This window comes from Sphaerodactylus townsendi, linkage group LG05, assembly GCF_021028975.2.
Source record: "Sphaerodactylus townsendi isolate TG3544 linkage group LG05, MPM_Stown_v2.3, whole genome shotgun sequence".
Classification (NCBI taxonomy): Eukaryota; Metazoa; Chordata; class Lepidosauria; order Squamata; family Sphaerodactylidae; genus Sphaerodactylus; species Sphaerodactylus townsendi.
In genome coordinates this window covers 133,705,549-133,727,014 of record NC_059429.1, presented here as the reverse complement: position 1 = coordinate 133,727,014, position 21,466 = coordinate 133,705,549, and the positions used below count along the sequence as shown (strand labels likewise).

Sequence of the window (21,466 nt, the reverse complement as noted above, 5' to 3'; positions counted from 1 at the left end):
CCCTCAGTATGGCTCTTTTGCAGATTGGGGAGAAGAAAAACAGTTCATTTTTGTCACAGATGCCCGCCTGCCGCCTGGGAGAGACATTTCCCCAAGGAGAACCGACGAGAGCTGTTTGCACAAGGGGAAAGCAGCCCAGGGAGTTACATTTCTGCGGCTGCACAAAATTTACTCCAGTATGAAAACATGGAGGAGGCTGAGAACTCGAGAAGAGGATTTCTAGAGCAGAATCAGAAATCTTAGCTCAGTGGCAGGAGGCTGCCTTCCGACATCATCTGGAACGAGACAGCTGAGGTAATTACCACTCCACCAACACAAATTGTTCCCAGAGTTTGATCTCTGGGTACAAAAACCTCAAATATTAATCCTTCCACAATTCGGTACCCAAACGGCATGCCAAGCGGGTCCCAGCAACATCTGGAGATGTCTGAAGATGGTGCTGATGGATAGTCTGTCATCATATCTGACTCATGGCGAGGAGAAGAAGAAGAAGGAGGAGGAGGAGGAGGAGGAGGAGGAGGAGGAGGAGGAGGAGGAGGAGGAGGAGGAGGAGAAGGAGAAGAAGGAGGAGGAGGAGGAGAAGGAGAAGGAGAAGAAGGAGAAGAAGAAGAAGGAGAAGGAGAAGAAGGAGGAGGAGAAGGAGAAGAAGGAGGAGGAGAAGAAGAAGAAGGAGAAGGAGAAGAAGGAGGAGAAGGAGAGGAAGGAGAAGAAGAAGAAGAAGGAGAAGGAGAAGAAGAAGAAGGAGAAGGAGAAGAAGAAGGAGGAGGAGATGATGAAGGAGGAGAAGAAGAAGAAGAAGAAGAAGAAGAAGAAGAAGGAGAAGGAGAAGATGAAGAAGGAGAAGGAGAAGAAGGAGAAGGAGGAGGAGGAGAAGAAGAAGAAGAAGGAGAAGAAGGAGGAGGAGGTTTGGATTTATAACTCCCCTTTCTCTCTTGTAAGGAGACTCAAAGGGGCTGACAATCTCCTTTCCCTTCCCTCCCACCCAACAACAAACACCCTGTGAGATGCGTGGGGCTGAGAGCTCCCTAGAACTGTGACTAGCCCAAGGTCACCCAGCTGGCATGTGTTGGAGTGCACTGACTAATCTAGTTCTCCAGATAAGCCTCCACAGCTCAAGTGGCAGAGCGGGGAATCAAACCCAGTTCTCCAGATTAGAATGACCTGTTCTTAACCACTACTATTAACCACTATGCTGTTTTTCTTTTCAAGGCAAGAGAAGCTCAGGGGTGGTTTGCCAAGGCCTGCCCCCTGGGTGCCAACGCTGGGCTGCCCCAGTGGTCTCCCATCCAAGTACTAACCAGGGCTCACCCTGCTTAGCTTCTGAGATCTGATAAGACCCGGCTACCCTGGGCAGGTAGACAGCACAGATGGCAAAATCTGGAAAGCAGAAATAAGCTCTAGGGATCTGTGATGGGGGTGGAGGATCAGAACGCAGCTAAACACCGGCAGGTTTGTGGTTCCTCACCCGCTAGCTCCGTGCCCAACCAGAGCGTTGATGAAGTGGCAGAGGCGCAGAAGGGGAAAACGGCGCCTGGGGCAACACCTGAAGGAGCAGCTGGGCCGAGGTGCGCCCTGCGGCAGGCTGCCCCTTCAGCTGGTGGAGGAGGGTGGTGGCGGTCCCGGGACCGCCGCCACTCTCCTTCACCGGCTGAAAGGAGCAGCCCGCTGAGGGCCCACCCGGCTGGGGGGGCGCTTGACCCCCATGTCCCTCTGGCAAATACGCCACTGGGAAGGGGTACTACAAGAACAACCGGGTTTTCACCGCCCCCCCCCCCCCCCGCCCCACGCTCCCTGCTACATCGGTACGTTTCATCATCCTTTCTCTCAATTCTCAAAAACGTGGGAGAAGGGAGGGTCTACTTGGGTCAGCGGCGCCCAAACATTTTGCCCACTTTTAAGCTGACTGTACTTTCCACGAGCACTTTGCTAAGTTGCATGAATGCCACTTTCTCCCTTCTCCAGCGCAAAATGCAGGAACGTCGGCGAATCCTGGACCAGATTCATCTTTTATTTTTCACGTCCGGAACTTGCAAAAAAAACCCCTGCCCCTCTTGTTGCTCTGCGCATTGGCTATATATTTGACCATCTGCCAACCCCCTCCCTCCCAGGGTTTGACCACTGGGGTCTGATGCCAGACGTCTCTTATTATTAATCACCTACTGACGGTCACTGCTGCTATAGTTTTATAGTGTTAAGGTTTTGTCTTATTTTAACTGGGGCTATTCGATTTGTTTTATTGTGTTGTTTGTTGTTGTACACCGCCCTGAGCCCTCCGGGGGTAGGGCGGTTTATCAAATCGAATGAATGAATGAATGAATGAATGAATGAATGAATGAATGAATGAATGAATGAATGAATGAATGAATATGCAGCCTGACTCAGCAGCCGGCTGTATTTCAGGGTGATTTATGCAGGGACACCCCCAAATTTAAGCCCCCCCCCCCCCCGGCAGCTTTTCCCAGTTCACCCCGTTCTTCTTCTCAATGCCTGCAGGAGAGCTGTGACCCCATTTTGGGGTCCTGATTCAGAGACGGGCAAAAGTCACAGCTTCTGCCGGTTCTCAGCTTCCTGCTCACCGGCAACGCTGGGCCGCACTTACTTGATAATCTACAAGGAGCTCAGGGCCTTTGAAATATCTGGAAGCCACGCGAACGTTGTACTCTTGGCCAGGATGGTAGAATTCTGCCAAACCCCAGTCTATTAGCCGCAGCTGAAAACAGAAGGAAGGTTAGGGGAGGGAGAGAAGAAACTTCCTTTTTTTCCCATCTGTCTTTCCAATGAGTTTGAAAACTGCATGCACACGGTGGCAGAAGTAAACTGAATATAAGTTATATTGGGTCAATTGGAGCAAAAAGTAACCGTCAGTAACCATCCTGTTTCCCCGAATATAAGACATCCCCTGAAAATAAGACGTAGTAGAGGTTTGCTGAAGTACGAAATATAAGGCATCCCCCGAAAGTAAGACGTAGCAAAGTTTTTGTTTGGAAGTATGCCCGTCGAACAGAACACAGAAAAATAAGACATCCCCTGAAAATAAGACATAGCGCATCTTTGGGAGCAAAAATTAATATAAGACACTGTCTTATTTTCGGTGAAACACGGCAATAGAGAAAGGATCAATGGTAAAAAATAGTGCAAGAGAACTGCTTTATTGATCTATTAAGAAGAGAAGAAGAGGAGTTTGGATTTATATCCCCCTTTCCCTTCTGTGGGAGACTCAAAGGGGCTTACAATCTCCTTGCCGTTCCCCCCTCACGACAAACACCCTGTGAGGGGGGTGGAGCTGAGAGAGCTCCAAAAAACTGCGACTAGCTCAAGGTCACCCAGCTGGCATGTGTGGGAGTGCACAGGCTACTCTGAATTCCCCAGATAAGCCTCCACAGCTCAAGCGGCAGAGCTGGGAATCAAACCCGGTTCCTCCAGATTAGAATGCACCTGCTCTTAATCACTACACCACTCTGAATAAATCACTATGAAATAGTGACGTATTAAGGTGTTTTACAGTCTGCTTTTCCTCTTCAAGGTAGCTTACAATAATAGTTAAAACAACCCCAGCCAAAGTCATGAGAACCCAGAATTGGGACTTATCTGCAGAAACTTTGGAACCATTAATAATCTTCGTAAAATCAAGATATCTTTTTATAGCAACATTAGGTTTTTAAATGTAGGCTGTATGGGGATAATCCAGTTAGGAATGGTGTTTTGTATAGTTTATTTAGAGAAGCTAAGAAATACTTCAATGTGCATTTATTTCATGTTTTTCTTGTGTTTCATATTTTAGTGCGATCGCTTTTTTCTTTTTTTAAATATATTTTTAATTAAAGTTTTAATTATAACAACAATAGTAGAGTCAAATATCGGACTCAATTCAGCTTTAAAAAACATTAGTTACATACTGTAAACGTAACAAGCAAATACATTATACGACAGCTTATTTCCAGTCGCATCTAATTGATAAAATCCTCCTCCTCCTCCACCTCCTCCTCCTCCTGTAGGAGACTCAAAGGGGCTGACAATCTCCTTGCCCTTCCCCCCTCACAACAAACACCCTGTGAGGTGGGTGGGGCTGAGAGAGCTCCGAGAAGCTATGACTAGCCCAAGGTCACCCAGCTGGCGTGTGTGGGAGTATACAGGCTAATCTGAATTCCCCAGATAAGCCTCCACAATTCCAGCGGCAGAGCTGGGAATCAAACCCGGTTCCTCCCGATCAGTGTGCACCTGCTCTTATCCACTACGCCACTGCGTAGGGGAGGGGGGAGATGGGCCGGCGCCAGAGAGAGAGCTGGCATTAATGGCTCGATTCCCCTTCCCAGACTGTCGGAAGGGAGCCATCCTGACAAGGAGTGCATGGATTGTGTGGCAGAGGGTTGGACTGGATGACCTTTGGGGTCTCTGCCAAACTCTATGGTTCCACACCTGAACAGGAGGAAAAGGACGCTTCCAAGATCCGACAGGCCTTACCTTTCTGTGCTCGTGGTCAATCATAACGTTGTGGGGTTTAACATCTCTATGCATGATTCCCATACTGTGACAGTAGTCCAGCGCCTGGGGAAAAGAGAACACACACACACACCACAGGACACTGGTCAGAGAAGAGGCACCACAATTTCACACTCCTTTCACACTCCTTCCCAGGGAAGTTTTTCAGACTGACAGGACAGGACTGACAGGACAACAACAACAAGAAGAAGAGTTTGGATTTATATCCCCCCTTTCTCTCCTGCAGGAGACTCAAAGGGGCTTACAATCTCCTTGCCCTTCCCCCCTCACAACAGACACCCTGTGAGGTAGGTGGGGCTGAGAGAGCTCCGAGAAGCTGTGACTCGCCCAAGGTCACCCAGCTGGCGTGTGTGGGAGTGCACAGGCTAATCTGAATTCCCCAGATAAGCCTCCACAGCTCAGGCGGCAGAGCCGGGAATCAAACCCGGTTCCTCCAGATTCGATACGCAAGCTCTTAACCTCCCACGCTCACTGCTGCGCCTTTATTTATTATGAGAATTTATTATGAGAATTTACAGAGTCGGATCTGAAACCGTTTCAAAGATAAACGCTGGATGTGGCCGTGTTTCTACCGCCGCTCACAGGCAAAACCTGTCCCGGGAAGCCTCTCCCGCTGCCAGCCTCGGACTTTGACTCCCTGTCTGCACAGCTGTTTATGTTTCTACCATGTTTACGGTGGAAAGTCTACTGCCTTTAGCAAATGATAGCCCTTTAAAGGACTGACACACCACAGACCTACTGGGGTCAGGCGCACTGCCTCTGAGATCATAGATAATAATAGGTAGTAGACCTGTCCTCTGAAGCTAGAGGCAAGTCGACCACACATTTTCAGGATACCCGCTTGACCGTGGCGCATCAAGTCTTTTAATGTTCCAAAACAGATGAGCAAGATTAAGAACATAAGAACGAGCCTGCTGGATCAGACCGGAGTCCATCTAGTCCAGCACTCTGCTACTCGCAGTGGCCCACCAGGTGCCTTTGGGAGCTCACCTGCAGGAGGTGAAAGCAATGGCCTTCTTCTGCTGCTTCTACACCTGAGCACCTGGTCTGCTAAGGCATTTGCAATCTGAGATCAAGGAGGATCAAGATTGGTAGCCATAGATCGACTTCTCCTCCATAAATCTGTCCAAGCTCCTTTTAAAGCTATCCAGGTGGAGTCCAAACAACCCAAGACTCGGTTTTTACATAAAAGCTCATACAGTGGGAAAATCCACCCAATTCCCAGGGAAAATGGCAGGGATGACACGTAGTGTCATGGAAACCCAAGACCTCCCCGCACAACAGACACCCAGAGGTAGGCGGGGCTGAGAAAGCTCCGAAGAACGGTGACGAGCCCAGGTCACCCAGCTGGCATGTGTTGGAGTGCACAGGCTAATCTGGTTCACCAGATAAGCCTCCACAGCTCAAGTGGCAGAGCGGGGAATCAAACCCAGTTCTCCAGATTAGAGTGTACCTGCTCTTAACCACTACACCACGCTGGCTCTCCCTACCAGTCACTTCTCTATTAGAGCCATTGATAGTTCAGACCAAGATGGGTGCCGAATCCTAATTCTGGACCTTGATACTAATGGGGGTGGGGGGCTCTGCTTGTCCCATTCCTCTCCACCGCATTCCCTAAACAAGCACGCATAAACAGTAAACGCCGCCTTTCTTGAAGCCTCTGTCGTTTCAATTTGAGTAACAAGAAGAAGAGTTTGGATTTATATCCCTCCTTTCTCTCCTGCAGGAGACTCAAAGGGGCTGACAATCTCCTTGCCCTTCCCCCCTCACAACAAACACCCTGTGAGGTAGGTGGGGCTGAGAGAACTCCGAGAAGCTGTGACTAGCCCAAGGTCACCCAGCTGGCGTGTGTGGGAGTGCACAGGCTAATCTGAATTCCCCAGATAAGCCTCCACAGCTCAGGCGGCAGAGCTGGGAATCAAACCCAGTTCCTCCAGATTAGATACATGAGCTCTTAACCTCCTACGCCACTGCTGCTCCACAAAACTCACAAAAGACAGTTTTGGAAAATCTACACCTGTCCTCTAGCTCACAAAAGGTGTGCACATGCCACTAACTCAACACAATCTGCATTTCTGAGTCCTTTCTTCCCTAGCCGATCCAATCACAATTTTTTCCTGTCCTACTACCCGAGGACCGTGAAACCTTACTTTGAATTCGAATGTTCTGAGTTGCAAATTCATCAACACTGCCTAAAAATTAATCAAGAACTGGACTCTGATTCGCTTGCTGTGTACCGAAACGAGAAGAGACCGACTTTCATAGGGAGACCGGCTGTCTCGTACAACCTGCATTTAGATGGAATTTTATGGCGTCTACCAATAAATGGCTTGCAGCGACTTGTCAAAAGTTAGACTGAATCTGACTGTCCTTGCTTTGAAGTCTAGCTTCGTGTTGGCCACTATTCCTGCTTGTAGTACGGTCGAGTTTTTCTGCTTTGTGCTTCAATGTAATATACACGCTGCATTTGCATTCATTGTGAGTTCTGGTTTTTGATTTCTCTTTATGGTCTAAGAACTCACCTGTTGTCGTTTGTATTCTGACTCATTCAAGCCATTTTCCACTGTGTTGTTCTCTCCTGAGAACAGAACTCTTGTTTTGTCCAGGAAGACTGCCCCTCTTAGCATCAGCAGTGGGCCAAATTTTCCTATAACTAGGTCCCAGAACACAAAAATATCCTGCTAACACACAAGCCTCAATATAAAGTGCACAGAGCATTTATTGTGCTAGCGTGATTTCCAAACATCCACTTATAACTATACCTAACAGACTACCGCTACTTACTCTAATGCTTAATTTCAACACAAAATGTTAACCCTTAATTCATCAGTTTGCGCAATCCAAATATATTGGATTGCACGAACTGGTGAGTTAAGGGTTAACATTCCCCAACTTCTACATCCTTAATGGTTCTTTGTATGTCTAAATGTATGTTTAATCGTACGTGAATATGTTATGAGTAAGAGTTGTGTTTTTGGTTACAGGCCTTTGTTAGGTGCTGAAATTAGGCATTAGAATAAACAGCGGTAGTCTGTCAGGTATTGTTATAGGTTATACACTACTGAATATTGGTTGATATAACCTACAACTAGGTACCCCCAGAAGCCTGCATCACTGCGGACCAGTTGGGCCCCTTAAATCGGGAATTGCACGGGTCACAAGCCTCAGCCATTCCCATCCCACAGCTACTGGAGCAGACTTAACTCACTTAGCCCGACTGTGTTTCAAGTGCAAATGCCCCAGCCGTAGAGACTACAGTAGCTACGACAGACCTAGAAAATTGTCCCCTTAGTTTGGTCAGGGTAATCAGCAGATATGCTGTTTGTGCTGGAAAGCCAGGCCCCGGGCAAGAATCCTGACATATATGTAGCTCACAAGGGCTCTTTCCGCACATGCAGAATAATGCACTTTCAATCCACTTTCACAACTGTTTGCAAGTGGATTTTGCTGCTCCACACAGCTGCAAAGTGGATTGAAAGTGGATTGAAAGTGCATAATTCTGCATGTGCAGAAGGGGTCAAAAAATTGCTGGCATTCGTTGCAGAAAAGGTTCTTTTTACCCAGGGTATCTACAGCTACAATAGGGATAAGTGCATGCTATTTGCAGGCATGAACCCACAGACGGTGGCCCTAGGCCCCATGGATCCTACGTAGCAAGCCCTAGGCCCCATGGCTTCCAGTTGAGTTCCGAATCATTCATAAGGTATGGGTGCTTACCTTTAAGGCCTTACGCGGCCTGGGACCTTCGTACCTTCGGGACCGTCTTACCCCATACGTCCCTGCACGGCCTCTGCGTTCGTCAGAGGCCAATTTGCTGGTGGTCCCTAGCCCCTCGATGATGCGGATGGCCTCTACCCGGGCCAGGGCTTTTACAGCCCTGGCCCCTGGCTGGTGGAACACCTTACCACCAGCTATTCGGGTCCTGCAGGACCTTGGAGAGTTCCACAGGGCCTGTAAGACCGAATTGTTCCACCGGGCGTTTGGGGAGGCCGGCCGCTGAGGTGCGCCCCGCCCCTTCCTTTCTCCCTTTCCCCTTTACTTCCTGGGTTCTTCACTTCTCTGTTTTGTTTTTCCAGGGTGGATTTATGAAGTCTGTGTTTATGTTGGATGCCACTGCAATGCATTGTTATTAATCTGTTTTAATGGGGGTATTGTAATTATTGTTTTTATCATGTTGTTCACCGCCCAGAGCCCTTCGGGGGAAGGGCGGTATACAAGACTAATTATAAATAAATAAATGAATGAATGAATGAATGAATGAATGAATGAATGAATGAATGAATATGGATCCCACGTAGCAAGCCCGGCCAACAGAATCAGACAGGTAGCCAACCTCTTTTGGGAGTCTGGAGTCCTGAAGGCCTAGCCCAAAGCTTCCCATAGGAATGTAGAGTCAAGGCACCCAGAGCCCATACAGATCATGACCTACATCAACAACGGCCCCCACTCTTCCTACGGGAACAGGGAAGGTCATTGGTCTACCTGACTTCACAGCAGTTGGGGAAAAGAGAATTGAGATCGTAATGGGAGCGAAGGAGGCAGGAACATAACCTTTAATTTAACAACAAATTTATCCTTTAATTTACACACACACACATAGTGTGGCGTAGTGGTTAAGAGTGTCACATTAGTATCTGACAGACTCAAGTTCAAATCCTCCATTCATGCTATGGAAGTTTCTGGAAAACCTTGAGCCAGACAGAAACGAAGAGAAGTTTGGAATTATATCCCGCTTTTCTAATTTTAGCTAGTGTTATTACGGCCGTTAGGCCAGCAAAATTTCTAATTTTAGCAATTTTCCACTGTATTGTTCTCTCCTGAGAACAGAACTCTGTTTTGTCCAGGAAGACTGCCCCTCTTAACATCAGCTGTGGACCAAATTTTCATACATCTAGGCCTCCCCAGAAGCCCACACCATTGCAGACCAGCTGGGCCCCTTAAATTGGGAACTGCATGGATCACAAGCCTCAACCATTCCTATCCCTCAGGGTGGCTTACAAACTCCTTTCCCTTCCTCTCCCCACAACAGACACCTTATGAGGTAGGTGGGGCTGAGAGAGTTCTGAACCAGCTGTGACTAGCCCAAGGTCACCCTGCAGGAATGTAGAAGTGGGAAAACACATCTGGTTCACCAGATAAGCTTCTGCCACTCAGGTGAAGGAGTGGGGAATCAAACCTGGTTCTCCAGATTAGAGTTCACCGCTCCCATCCAATACAGCACACTGTCACACTCTTTCAAGTCTAACCTATGTAAAGCAACACCACTCTGGGTCCCTGCTGGAAAGAAAGACAAGGTACAAATGAATTATATTAATAAAAGATCTGACCGTGAACACAGACTCACCTTCAAAATTTCATACATGTAGAACCGAATGTCGTAGTCTGTTAGCGTTTGATACAATTGCTGGGGGAGGAGAAGACAACAAAGTCAGGGTAAGAAGAAGAAGAAGAGTTTGGATTTATATCCCCCCCCCTTTCTCTCCTGCAGGAGACTCAAAGAGGCTGACAATCTCCTTGCCCTTCCCCCCTCACAACAAACACCCTGTGAGGTGGGTGGGGCTGAGAGAGCTCCGAGAAGCTGTGACTAGCCCAAGGTCACCCAGCTGGCGTGTGTGGGAGTGCACAGGCTAATCTGAATCACAGACATCTTGCCCGTTTCCCAACCAACAGATTATGAAATTGGAGGAAGTGGTTTTGCCACCCAGTGGGCATAGTGCAGTGGTTCTCAACCTGGGGATCGCGACCCCTTTGAGGGTCAAATGACCCTTTCACAGGGGTCGCCTAAGACTCTCTGCATCAGTGTTCTCCATCTGTAAAATGGATAAATGTTAGGGTTGGGGGTCACCACAACATGAGGAGCTGTATTAAAAGGTTGTGGCATTAGGAAGGTTGAGAACCACTGGTATAGTAGGATGCTGCAACCAATCACGACCCCTTGATCAGTGTCCTGAATTTGTATTAAGCTTAGCAATAACGGGAACCCCCCAACAGACTGTTTGCTTAAAACAGAAAAAAAGAACTGATGATTTGAGGATTTGAGGAGTAGGAGAATAAGAAAAGGGATATAATAGAGAAAAGTACAAATCCGACTTAATTACCACTAATAATAATGAACTGAATTATAATTCCGTAGGTGTAATTAGGAAGCAAATGAAAAATGTTTAACTGTGTTAATATTTGATGCAGAAGAAATCAGGAGCCCCCTTCCCTCCTTATAGTAGAGGTTTTGTGTGTCTGTGTGTATTCTAAATTGTCCGTTTCTTAAAAAACTGAATGCACCATGCAGACTTTATTGCAACCTTTCCCAAAACATCCAAGCAAAGCAGGTTTGAGAAAGACTGGACAAAGGCAGGGAAACTCCAAAAGGCATACACACAAATGTACCACAATGATGCAGGGAAGCAGGGAAGAACACCTCAGTTTCCCAACAGCCTTGAACTACGGCAGAGGTCTGCAACCTGTGGATCTCCAGATGTTCATGGACCACAATTCCCATCAACCCCTGGCCATGGTGGCAGGGGCTGATGCGAATTGTAGTCCATGAACATCTGGAGAGCCACAGATTGCAGACCCCTGAACTAGGGGCAGCTAACACATGTGGTAATCCTGTTTCCAACATGACTAATTCACTGATGCTTCGTGATCACTTCTCCCAATGATCACCAGCCTTATTCCCCCATCCCACAATCCATACATGTGAATGCACAAAACATCGGCAAAGTCACAGCCTCCCCTCACAGTTCCCAAACTGTACCTTGAAATCTGTGTTGTTTACATGTTCAAAAACCAAGGCCGGAGTCCGAGACTAGAAAAAGGAAAAGAAAATTGCTCTAGGTCAGCTCTGAGCTGCAGACTTTTATATGTTGCTTACAAACCTGCTGTGGACCTGCATATATCCCCCGATTCATTCGTGACCCTCCCCAAAAGATGCAGCTTTCCCCTGGACTCATCTAACTTTTGTTGGACAAATCAGCATGACTTTCTACAACAGTAGTTCTCAACCTGTGGGTCGCAACCCCTTTGGGGGGTCAAAAGACCCTTTCACAGGGGTCGCCTAAGCCCATCGGAAAACATGTATTTCTGATGGTCTTAGGAACCAAGACACAAATAATTTTGTGGTTGGGGGTCACCACAACATGAGGAACTGTATTAAAGGGTCACGGAATTAGGAAGGTTGAGAACCACTGTTCTACAAAGTCTAGACCAGGGGTCTGCAACCTGCGACTCTCCAGATGCTCATGGACTACAAGTCCCATCAGCCCCTGCCAGCATGGCCAATTGACAGGGGTTGATGGGATTTGTAGTCCATGAACATCTGGAGAGCCACAGACGGCAGACCCCTGGTCTAGATGGCCCAGGTTAGAACCATCTTGTCAGATCTTGGAAACTAACCAGCATTGGTCCTGGTTATACTTTGCTCAACGAAAAGAACTAAATGCGGCCGCCCGTGCTCTGGCAGAAGTCGGAGCAGTGTGTGCCTGTATTGTCAAGTACTCTGATTCTCTGGGAGCGTTTTAAGGCCTTAATTAAGCAGCACTTTCACTAAAACCATTACTAGCTGTACCAGGAAACACAGCACTTGGATAAAGTAACACTTCTATTGCTCCAGACACCTGTTACCAAGACTTCTGCTTTTTGTAACGTTGCACCCGCCGTTTTCTCTCCGGCCTTTGGCAGTAGCATGGGTTATAAGCCCAAAAATAAAGTAAAAACTAAAGCAAAAAAGCCCTTACGCACAGCTCTGAAGCCCTTGGACGGAACAGAAACGTTACTGACTGCATGTCCACAGCCAAACAACTTCTCAGAGGCTTTAGCCTGATGAACCAGGCCAAGGTCTGTCTTCTGTAATATTGTGCTTCCAACAGAAGGCAACCCGATGGCCTTGCAAAGATCATATGGGGGGCATGTGACCCCTCGCCCCCACTTACTTTTTCATCTGCTACTCAACAGGTAGCCTGCCCCCGGACCAGGAGGCTCACAGCTCACAGCCACTGACAGATCGCAGTTCTGTGAAATGCATTTAATTCTTCAAAGCTGAACAGGACAGCTCCCCCCACTCCCCCCCCCCCCCAAATCAGCTCCTCTGCCTGAACTCACCACAGGATCTTTCACTATATCCGCCAACGTGATGATGTTTGGGCCGCCTCGCAGGTTCTCCAAGATTTTGATTTCACGCTTGATTTTCTTCTTTTTCACAGGCTGACAAAGGGAAAACGACAGGTTACAGACAGCGGCATTCGAAGCTTAAGGCAGTGGTGGGATCCAAAAATTTGAGTAACAGGTTCTCACGGTGGTGGGATTCAAACAGTGGCGTAGCGCCAATGGGGCTGGGCGGGGCACGATGGGGGCGTGGCCGGGCATTCCGGGGGCGGGGCGTTCCTGGGCAGGGCTGTGGCAAGGACGCAGCCGCTGCGCCGGTCCTTGGGCGGGAAACGAATGCACGCAGGCGCTGGCTGCCACGCACGCCGGTGCACCTCCTGCTAGACTGCTTCACGTTCTGCGCGCTACTGCTGAGAGGAGGGGCGTAACTGAGGCAAAAATCACGTGGCAAAATCACCAATTACTAACCCCCTCTCGGCACACACAAATAATTAGTAACCTACTCTCAGGAACCTGTGAGAACCTGCTGGATCCCACCTCTGGCTTAAGGGAACCAAGAGGAATACTGTAGCTCAGGATGGCAGCCAGATGGATATCAGGTGAATTACCAATTACCTACTTAATAACAACTATTTCGACTCTTTGTACAAAAGTATGGCATCCGATAATACAGTATCTATTTAAATCTGTTCCAACTAATAAGATATTAACAACATGAGAATTATATATGTATTGCACAAATATTGTTATGATATTTCTATCTTCTCTTCTTTCTTCTAATCTACCGACTTACTAATTAATGAAATTTCCTTTCTTCTAACAGATAAAGAATCACACCTGCTTTGTCAAAAATTACATTAACTAGAAATATTTGTAACAAAGGAGAAATTTACTTATGTTTCACTTTTTAATATAACCCCATAATAATATGTTCTTGTACTTTTTTCATGTTAACTTTTCAATAAAGATATATATATATATATTTAAAAAGGGAATGGCACGTTAAAATAGTTGGGTTGCCTAAATGGTAAAACGAATGAAAATTATTAATGGGAAAATGTTATTCAAGTTGGAAGATAAATGGACACAAGTTAGCTAACTCTTTTTAAACTCTTTTGAAAAAGTATGTAAGAATAAATTAATACTCATAAGCTAAGAGGAGTGGAGAAGAAGAGAGAAGCCAAGGATAAGGCATAGGAAAATTAATATTATAATTGGCCTATATAAGAAATAGCTGTACTTTGGAAAGTAATCTAAGCTAATACACTTAGACCAAGTGGGACAAATTGTGAAAGATATGTCTCTTGATGGTTTGGTGGGGATTCCATGTGTGTAACAAACAAATCTGAACTGTTTTGGATACATGCTGCTATATTTTGAGTTTTGATAAGCTACTGATGAATCGCAATTGTAGGCTATTAATAAAGTGTAACCTTTATTTTCAAGATGTGTCAATAAAGGATAGAAGGGTAGATAAAAAATATAGCTATATGTATAAAATAATGATCAAAGCAGCACATGCAACAATAGCTTTAGGCTGGAAAGAAAAGAAAAAATGGACAATCCAGAAATGGTTGGAATATATCTGGGAACAAGTGACGCTGGACATTTTCGAAATAATAACAAAAAATAAACTGTGGCAAGATAAACAGGGCGAAATTTTGAAGATATGGACAATATATGCGGACTGGATGAAAGAAGCTGGAGTCAACGAGGAGATATGGGAGAAGAGATTACAAAGAATGAACTTACTGCTGTTTGTTTGATAAAACTATGAAGAAAATATAGGGGGGGAGGGGAAAAAGGGGAAAATGTATTGTTTGAAAACGAATGAAGAAGAGTAGTAATATAAAATGGAATATTCAAATGATACACTAAAAATTATTTCAAAAAAAGATGTGTCAATAAAATAATATAAAAAGGACTGCAACAACCCATTGTTACTGGCTCAATTTTTGGGATTGTTTTTAATCTACTTAGGGCCAATTGGCCATGCTGGCAGGGGCTGATGGGAATTGTAGTCCATAACAGCTCGAGTGCCAAAGGTTCGCCACCACTGACTTAGGGGGAGGGAGTTACAGGGATCCTTCCACCATTTTGAGTTTTAAATTGCTGCTAAGGAGCCGATTTTATGGTTAGAGTTAGAAATACGAAGAACAGCCGAAAGCTTTATCTATCCCTTCGCCAGCCCCCGCTCAAGAAGCCAGTGTCCAGAGTTCCTTCTTTGCAGAAGCAAGGGCTCATTCCGCACATGCAGAATAATGCACTTTCAAACTGCTTTCGGTGCTCTTGGAAGCTGTGCGGAACAGAAAAAAACAATTGCAAACAGTCGTGAAAGTGGTTTGAAAACACATTATTTTGCGTGTGCGGAAGGGGACAAGGTTTTTGGCCACAACTGCTAGTAGTCACCCAACTGCACTGTCTAGCAGCACCCTGTCAAAATACAATGCGGCTCTCACATATGTTCACTTTTGGGAAATGCTTTTTGCACCAGGGGAAAACCCCACAGCCAGGGAAATGGACCCACAGGTCCATCTGTTGCCTTAGCAACTGGCAGTGATTCAGTGACCCTCCTGAGTAGTTCCATGTATGCAAGTGATTTGGGTTTCTTGAACTGAAGAAGAGTAGAAGAAAAGTCTGGGTTTATACCTCGCCTTTATCTCCTGTAAGGAAACTCAAAAGGGGCTTACAAACTCCTTTTCCCTTCCTCTCCCCACAACAGACACCATGTGAGGCACGTGAGGCTGAAAGAGTTCAGAGAGAACCGTGACCAGCTCAAGGTCACCCAGCAGGCTTCATGTGCAGGAGCGGGGGAACAAATCCAGTTCACCAGATAAGGGTCCGCCGCTCATGTGGAGGAGTGGGGAATCAAACCCGGTTCTCCAGATTAGAGTCCACCAGTCTTAACCATTATACCATGCTGGCTCACAGCACCACCCGCCACAACAAATACTCTTTCAGAAAGGAAGCAGAGATCCAAAACTTTATGCTTTGGCGACGGGAAACCTGCCCATTTTTTAAAAAATCCGAGCGGGTGCATTTCAAGCGGCTCTTTGGACCCCTTTGGACTATGAAATGTGAGCCCTTTTCTGACTCCAGAAACCCAAAAAGGCTGGAAGCCTCCTTTGTAACTGGTTCCTGTCTTGATTTTATTTGCCCTTCCGTACACTGCCGAACAGGGCTACCCACAGTCGAGCGTGTGGGCGCGTTGCAAACGTACGCTTCACTGCCGCAGCTGTTCTGTCTGGGGGATATTAAGCTATGCCACATGCTGTCGTCTGCCTTTGCATGGGCAAATCCAAAGTTGATACTGTGCTTAGCCACTCCTGCCCTGCTCACGGGCCCCCACCCACCTCTTGCGGTTGACTGCCTGCAATCTAGGCAGCCCAGACTGTGCATACAACCCAACCCCGCCCCGGTTTTGCACGTGAAATCAGCCTTGGTAGCGTTTGTTGATAACTAAACCTGCTGATTATTATTATAATTATTATATACATAACACAGCACAAGTGTCTGGAATTCATCTCTGAATATTGAGTCCTTCCCAAGGACCTAGGATATTAGAGGTATTTGCGTAGAATATGTGCAGTTCTTAGAAGTGCTGCTTTATGCAGCATCTGAACTGATGTTCTGTCCAAGTTTAGGCTTTCCAGATGTTTTTCAAGATTTCTTGGGATTCCTCCTAGAGCAGGGGTGGGCAACTATGGCCCTCCAGATGTTCGTGGACTACAATTCCCATCAGCCCCTGCCAGCATGGCCAATTGGCTATTCTGGCTGGGGCTGATGGGAATTGTAGTCCATGAACATCTGGAGGGCCATAGTTGCCCACCCCTGTCCTAGAGCACCGACTACTAGGGGGATTACTGTTACATCTATGATCCAAACATGTTTTTTCTCTACCACTGTTATGTCTGGGGTGTTGTGTGCCAGGTGTCTGTCTGTCTGTATTCTAAAGTCCCAGAGTATTTTTGCTTCTTCATTTTCTGTGGTCTTCTCTGGCTATTTTATGATGATGATGATGATGATGATGATGATGATGATGATGATGATGATGATGTTGATGATGAACAGGCAAATAGAGCACAAATAAAATCCATAGTATCAAGGTTAAAATAATCATTAAATATGGCTCTATATGTTAAAATCAACCCCATTAAAATGCAGCATCCTAATATCAAATGTACTGATGGCGTCCTACTAATAATCCCCTGAGAGAGAAGGGGAGAGGGAGGGAGGGGAAGCACGGCAGGGTCCACAGATGTTATAAAGAGGAGGGGGGCATCAGCGGCCGGATTCCCCAAAGGCCCGGTGGAACAGCTCCGTCTTGCAGGCCTTGCGAAATTCACCAAGATCCCGCAGGGCCCGCGTAGCTGGGGGTGGAGCGTTCCACCAGGCAGGGGCCAGAGCTGTAAAGGCTCTGGCCCGGGTGGAGGCCAGCCGCATCATTGAGGGTCCAGGGATCACCAGCAAATTTGCCTCTGCTAAGCGCAGAGGCCAATTTGGGACATGTGGGGCATGTCCCAAATCGGAGAGTCTATGGAGTCTACGGAGACTCTATGGAGAGTCTCTGAGTACAACAGTGGCCACCCCCCTCCCCTCGATTCCACGTCTTTTCCTAAAAATGTGACCAGCCGAAGCTTCTTGCAGTTGAAATATGCTCTTGCCCTCCCCTTCTTTCAGCAAGCCCTTTTGGCCCCTCCCTCTACCCCAAACCACGTCCAAGACAACTGGCGCTCTCACCTAACTCAGAGACTGGGAATCACCTGCCACAACATGAGCGCAAGTTGCTACAGATATATCAAAATATGATACCTGAAACTAAGAAAGCAACTTAAAACCAGATAGTATGGTGTCATTTCCAGGAGGAGGAGGAGTTTGGATCTATACCCCCCTTTTCTCTCCTGTACGGACTCTCAAAGTGGCTTACAAAATCCTTTTCTCTTCCTCCCCCCACAACTGAGTGCTAGGTGGGGCTGAGAGAGAGTTCTGAGAGAACCGTGATTAGCTCAGTCACCTAGTAGGCTTCATGTGCAGGAGCAGAGAAACAAATCCAGTTCGCCAGGTAAGAGTTGGCCCCTCAGGAGGAGGAGTGGGGAATCAAACCCAGTTCTCCAGATTAGAGTCCACCTCCTCTTAACTGCTACACCACGCTGGTTCAGGTACTCAGCAAGAGCTCAAGAGATTCTTTAGGGTACTATGTACTTGGATAATTTAACTTGAGATAAGAAAACTTTCTCCAGCCCTCTCTGAGCAATTTTGGGTCCACTGCTAAGAGGCGACAGACATTTCCTACTTGCTCCACGCAAGAAGTGCACATTTACCTTCTGCTGTCTTAGAAGGGAAATATCAAAAGATACCTTATGCTGCAAAGCTATGTTCTTGCTCTCTGAATTCTGTACAAACCATAGAGCATATGTTATTAAAGTGTCCCCCTTATGAGGAGGCAAGGAAAAAATGCCTGTCACATCTACTACACAAGATGACATATTGTCCTGATAAAGTTTGTTGTGAAAAACTATTACAAGATAAGAAGGAGAATATTACTAAATGGGTTGCAAAATTCTGTCTATTCATTATGAAAAAGAAAAAAATGATCTGAATATGGCATCCCCCTTAGATATTTTTGTTTTGTTTAGTATTTTTATGCTGTTTGGTGTGTTTACAAAGTATAATGATATATAGATGGATAGTGCTGGAATACGGGAGAGAGATCCGCATTCTTGTTTTGTTGTAGATATTTTGGAGATTCTGTAATATATCTGGTCATTGACTGTAAATAAAGTTTTCTTCTTCTTCTTCTACTTGCTCCACGCAGGGGGAAACCGGAGGCTCACCTTCAAGATTTTAACAACTACTTTTTCATTATTTGTGATGTTGATGGCTTCGAAGACTTCACTGTATTTGCCTCGGCCCAGTTTCCGGACTAGCTGGTAATCATCTTGATTTCTGCAAAGGACAAGCCAAGAGAGGGCATGTCACTCAGCGAGTAACACTCAAAAGAATTCTACACCATCCATATTCACAAATGTGGGAACAGATCCCACCGATCTCTTCTGCTAACAGAAGTGTCACCCTTTGGCACAAGTAGTCTAATCCCGTCAATGCAACTGAGGGCGAGATTTGTATTCTGCTGATATAAAACAAGTGTTACAAACTAGCTGCTGTGGGTTTTCTGGGTTGTGCGGCCATGCTCTGGTAGCCTTTGCTCCCAAAGTTTCACATGCATCTATGGCTGGCATCTTCACAGTCATGTCATGGAGAGAACTTTCCATGGGTTACTTACCGAGAAGGGGCCTTCTACTGGGAAGATAGGAGGACCTCTTGATGGGTGTTTCCCAATCCGTCCCTGATGAGGCAGGAATGAAACTGGAGTCCAAGATGGGCGCCCGAGCCGTTCTCAGGAAGTGACAAGTTTCAAGTTCCTGCCTCCCTGAGAACAGGTTGGGAAACACCCATCAAGATGTCCTCCGCCTCCAGTAGGAACACATCTTATCGTGAGACGACTCTGAAGATGCCAGTCACAGATGTGGGTGAAACGTTAGGAGCAAAAACTTCCAGACCGTGAAAACACAGCCCGGAAAACCCACAACAGTCAGTTGATTCTGGCCGTGAAAGCCTTTGACTATATGTTTTACGAGCTATTAGAAAGAACAGAGTGGATTTGGTGTATTGACTCAGATGATACAAGTACTTCTCATCAGCTGACGGAAGAGCCTCTTCTGCTAGAATAAGAGCCACTTGGATTTGTTGAGCGGGCAAAGAGTGCCGCCATTAGTGAAACAGATTTGCAGGACCCAGGCCATCAATTAGCCACGACTTCATTCCGTGTAAACTATGCAAATTAATACACTCGTGCATAATATAATAACTTGCACAAGGTGATATTTGTATCTCTATTTACCTTGATTGGCGATCAGCATGGATACATTTTGTACAGGACTGTAATAAGCGTGTTGGTACATCCCGGCAAATTAAAGAACTGTTTAAAAACTCCTTCGAGGCAAGCCCTAATATGAGTTGACTGTTTGCATTTAGAAAGGGAGGAGACTGTAAAATGCCGATGATTTGCTTTCGTACGTGCTGGATAATACATTTTCGATCCACTTTGCAAATGGATTTCGCCGTGTGAGATGGCAAAATCCACTGCCAAACAACTGGTGGAGAAGAAGAAGTCCGTACTAGGCCATCACACGAACAAGGACACTTACCCCCATTCGACCACATGCGATTCATAATCCCAGTATTCCCGGGGTCTGTGTGTATTTACGTCCGTGTAAACTCTGGCCCTGCTTGGCACCGGTCCTGACATGTCGGACAGATTGGCAGGCCAAGCTAGGTGAAGGATCCGGTTTCTGCGCCGCTTTCAACGCCAATGCAAAACGAAGGGGGCGGGTGGCTGGGCCTCAGCGAGAACTTGGAATCGTCCCGCTGCGGAGGGAGAAAAGGAAACATTAAAAGACAAATCAGAAGCCAATCAATAAATCAGTCCCCTATATTACACAGGACAAAGAAACAAACAGGAAGGCAGAAGTGCCACTGTTTTAATGTAGAAATGCTTTAATACATAATAAAATAAATACATTATGGAAAAGCACTTCCCCAAGAGTGAATGCAGACCAATAACGGTTCATTAGAGACCCTTGAACATATCTTTTTCAACTAAATACGACCATATTAGGAAGACCCTTATAAGCCCTGAACTGACTAGTTTCCCAGGATGGGGTAGGAAAAATATTACGATGATTATGTTCTCTGGAAGAAATTTTGAGATCACTATTAAAGTAGCAAAATTTGCCTGAATTTGGGTGCTGTGTGGTTTCCGGGCTGTATGGCCGTGTTCTAGCAGCATTCTCTCCTGACGTTTCGCCTGCATCTGTGGCTGGCATCTTCTTCAGAGGATCTGATGTTGGGAAAGCAAGTGGAGTATATATATCTGTTGGAGTGTCCAGGGTGGGTGGAGAAACATTGTCTGTGAGTAACAAAGAAGGCAACCAGGTCAATAGTTGAGGGCATCTGAATAGAAGTATGAGTAACAATGAAGTCTATAGCATGGGAGTAACAATGGAGATAGCAAGGTCACTGGTGGGAGCATCTGAATAGAAGTATCCTGGCCTTTGTTTCCTTTGTCTATAGTCATCCTGTGTTTGTGTGGAGCTGGTTAGACACTGTCTTGACTCTAGTACTTTTCAACACTGGCAGCCAAGTTCTGTTCATTTTCATAGTTTCTTCCTTTCTGTTAAAATTGTCCATGTGCTTATGGATTTCTGTGTAGTCTGACGTAGTGGCTTTCAGAGTGGTCCAGAATTTCTGTTTTTTCAAATAATATTCTATGTCCAGGTTGGTTTATCATGTGTTCTGCTATTGCTGATTTTTCTGGCTGAAATAGTCTGCAGTGCCTTTCGTGTTCTTTGATACGTGTCTGCGCGCTGCGTTTGGTGGTTCCCATGTAGACTTGTCCGCAGCTGCATGGTATGTGGTAGACTCCTGCAGTAGCTAGAGGATCCCTCTTATCCTTTGCTGAACGTAGCATCTGTTGAATTTTCTTAGTGGGTCTGTAGATTGTTTGTAGGTTATGCTTCTTCATCAGTTGTGGCTTCATCAGCCACAGATGTAGGCGAAACGTCAGGAGAGAATGCTGCTAGAACACGGCCATACAGCCCGGAAACCACACAGCACCCATGTGTTCAAAATAGTCAGATAAAGGAAATCTGAATGTAACGCCCATGCAGCAAAGTGAAGCCAACATTTACAAATGCTCTTTAATCGTAAAATGTATTTTAATGACAGCTAGCAAATGATACGACGATGCTCAGAAGGGATCTCGTGTGCAAAGGGGGAACCCGAATCAAATCGTCCCTTCTCTCCC

The 21,466-nt window shown here is 46.3% G+C and overlaps 1 protein-coding gene across 1 annotated transcript in view; it reads right to left on the bottom strand.

The window, feature by feature from the left end:
• The window catches only part of CSNK2A1 (casein kinase 2 alpha 1), a 30,524-nt gene extending 10,496 nt beyond the window's left edge, over window positions 1-20,028 (bottom strand). Inside the window, exons 1-7 of the mRNA XM_048497189.1 lie at window positions 19,809-20,028; window positions 18,435-18,546; window positions 12,598-12,699; window positions 11,255-11,305; window positions 9,845-9,904; window positions 4,462-4,545; window positions 2,600-2,710 (exon numbers count right to left, since the gene is read on the bottom strand). Coding sequence (XP_048353146.1) covers window positions 2,600-2,710; window positions 4,462-4,545; window positions 9,845-9,904; window positions 11,255-11,305; window positions 12,598-12,699; window positions 18,435-18,546; window positions 19,809-19,909 — 621 coding nt within the window. The 5' untranslated portion in view covers window positions 19,910-20,028. The remainder of the gene's footprint in view (window positions 1-2,599; window positions 2,711-4,461; window positions 4,546-9,844; window positions 9,905-11,254; window positions 11,306-12,597; window positions 12,700-18,434; window positions 18,547-19,808) is intronic.
• Between the last annotated feature and the right edge of the window lie 1,438 nt (window positions 20,029-21,466).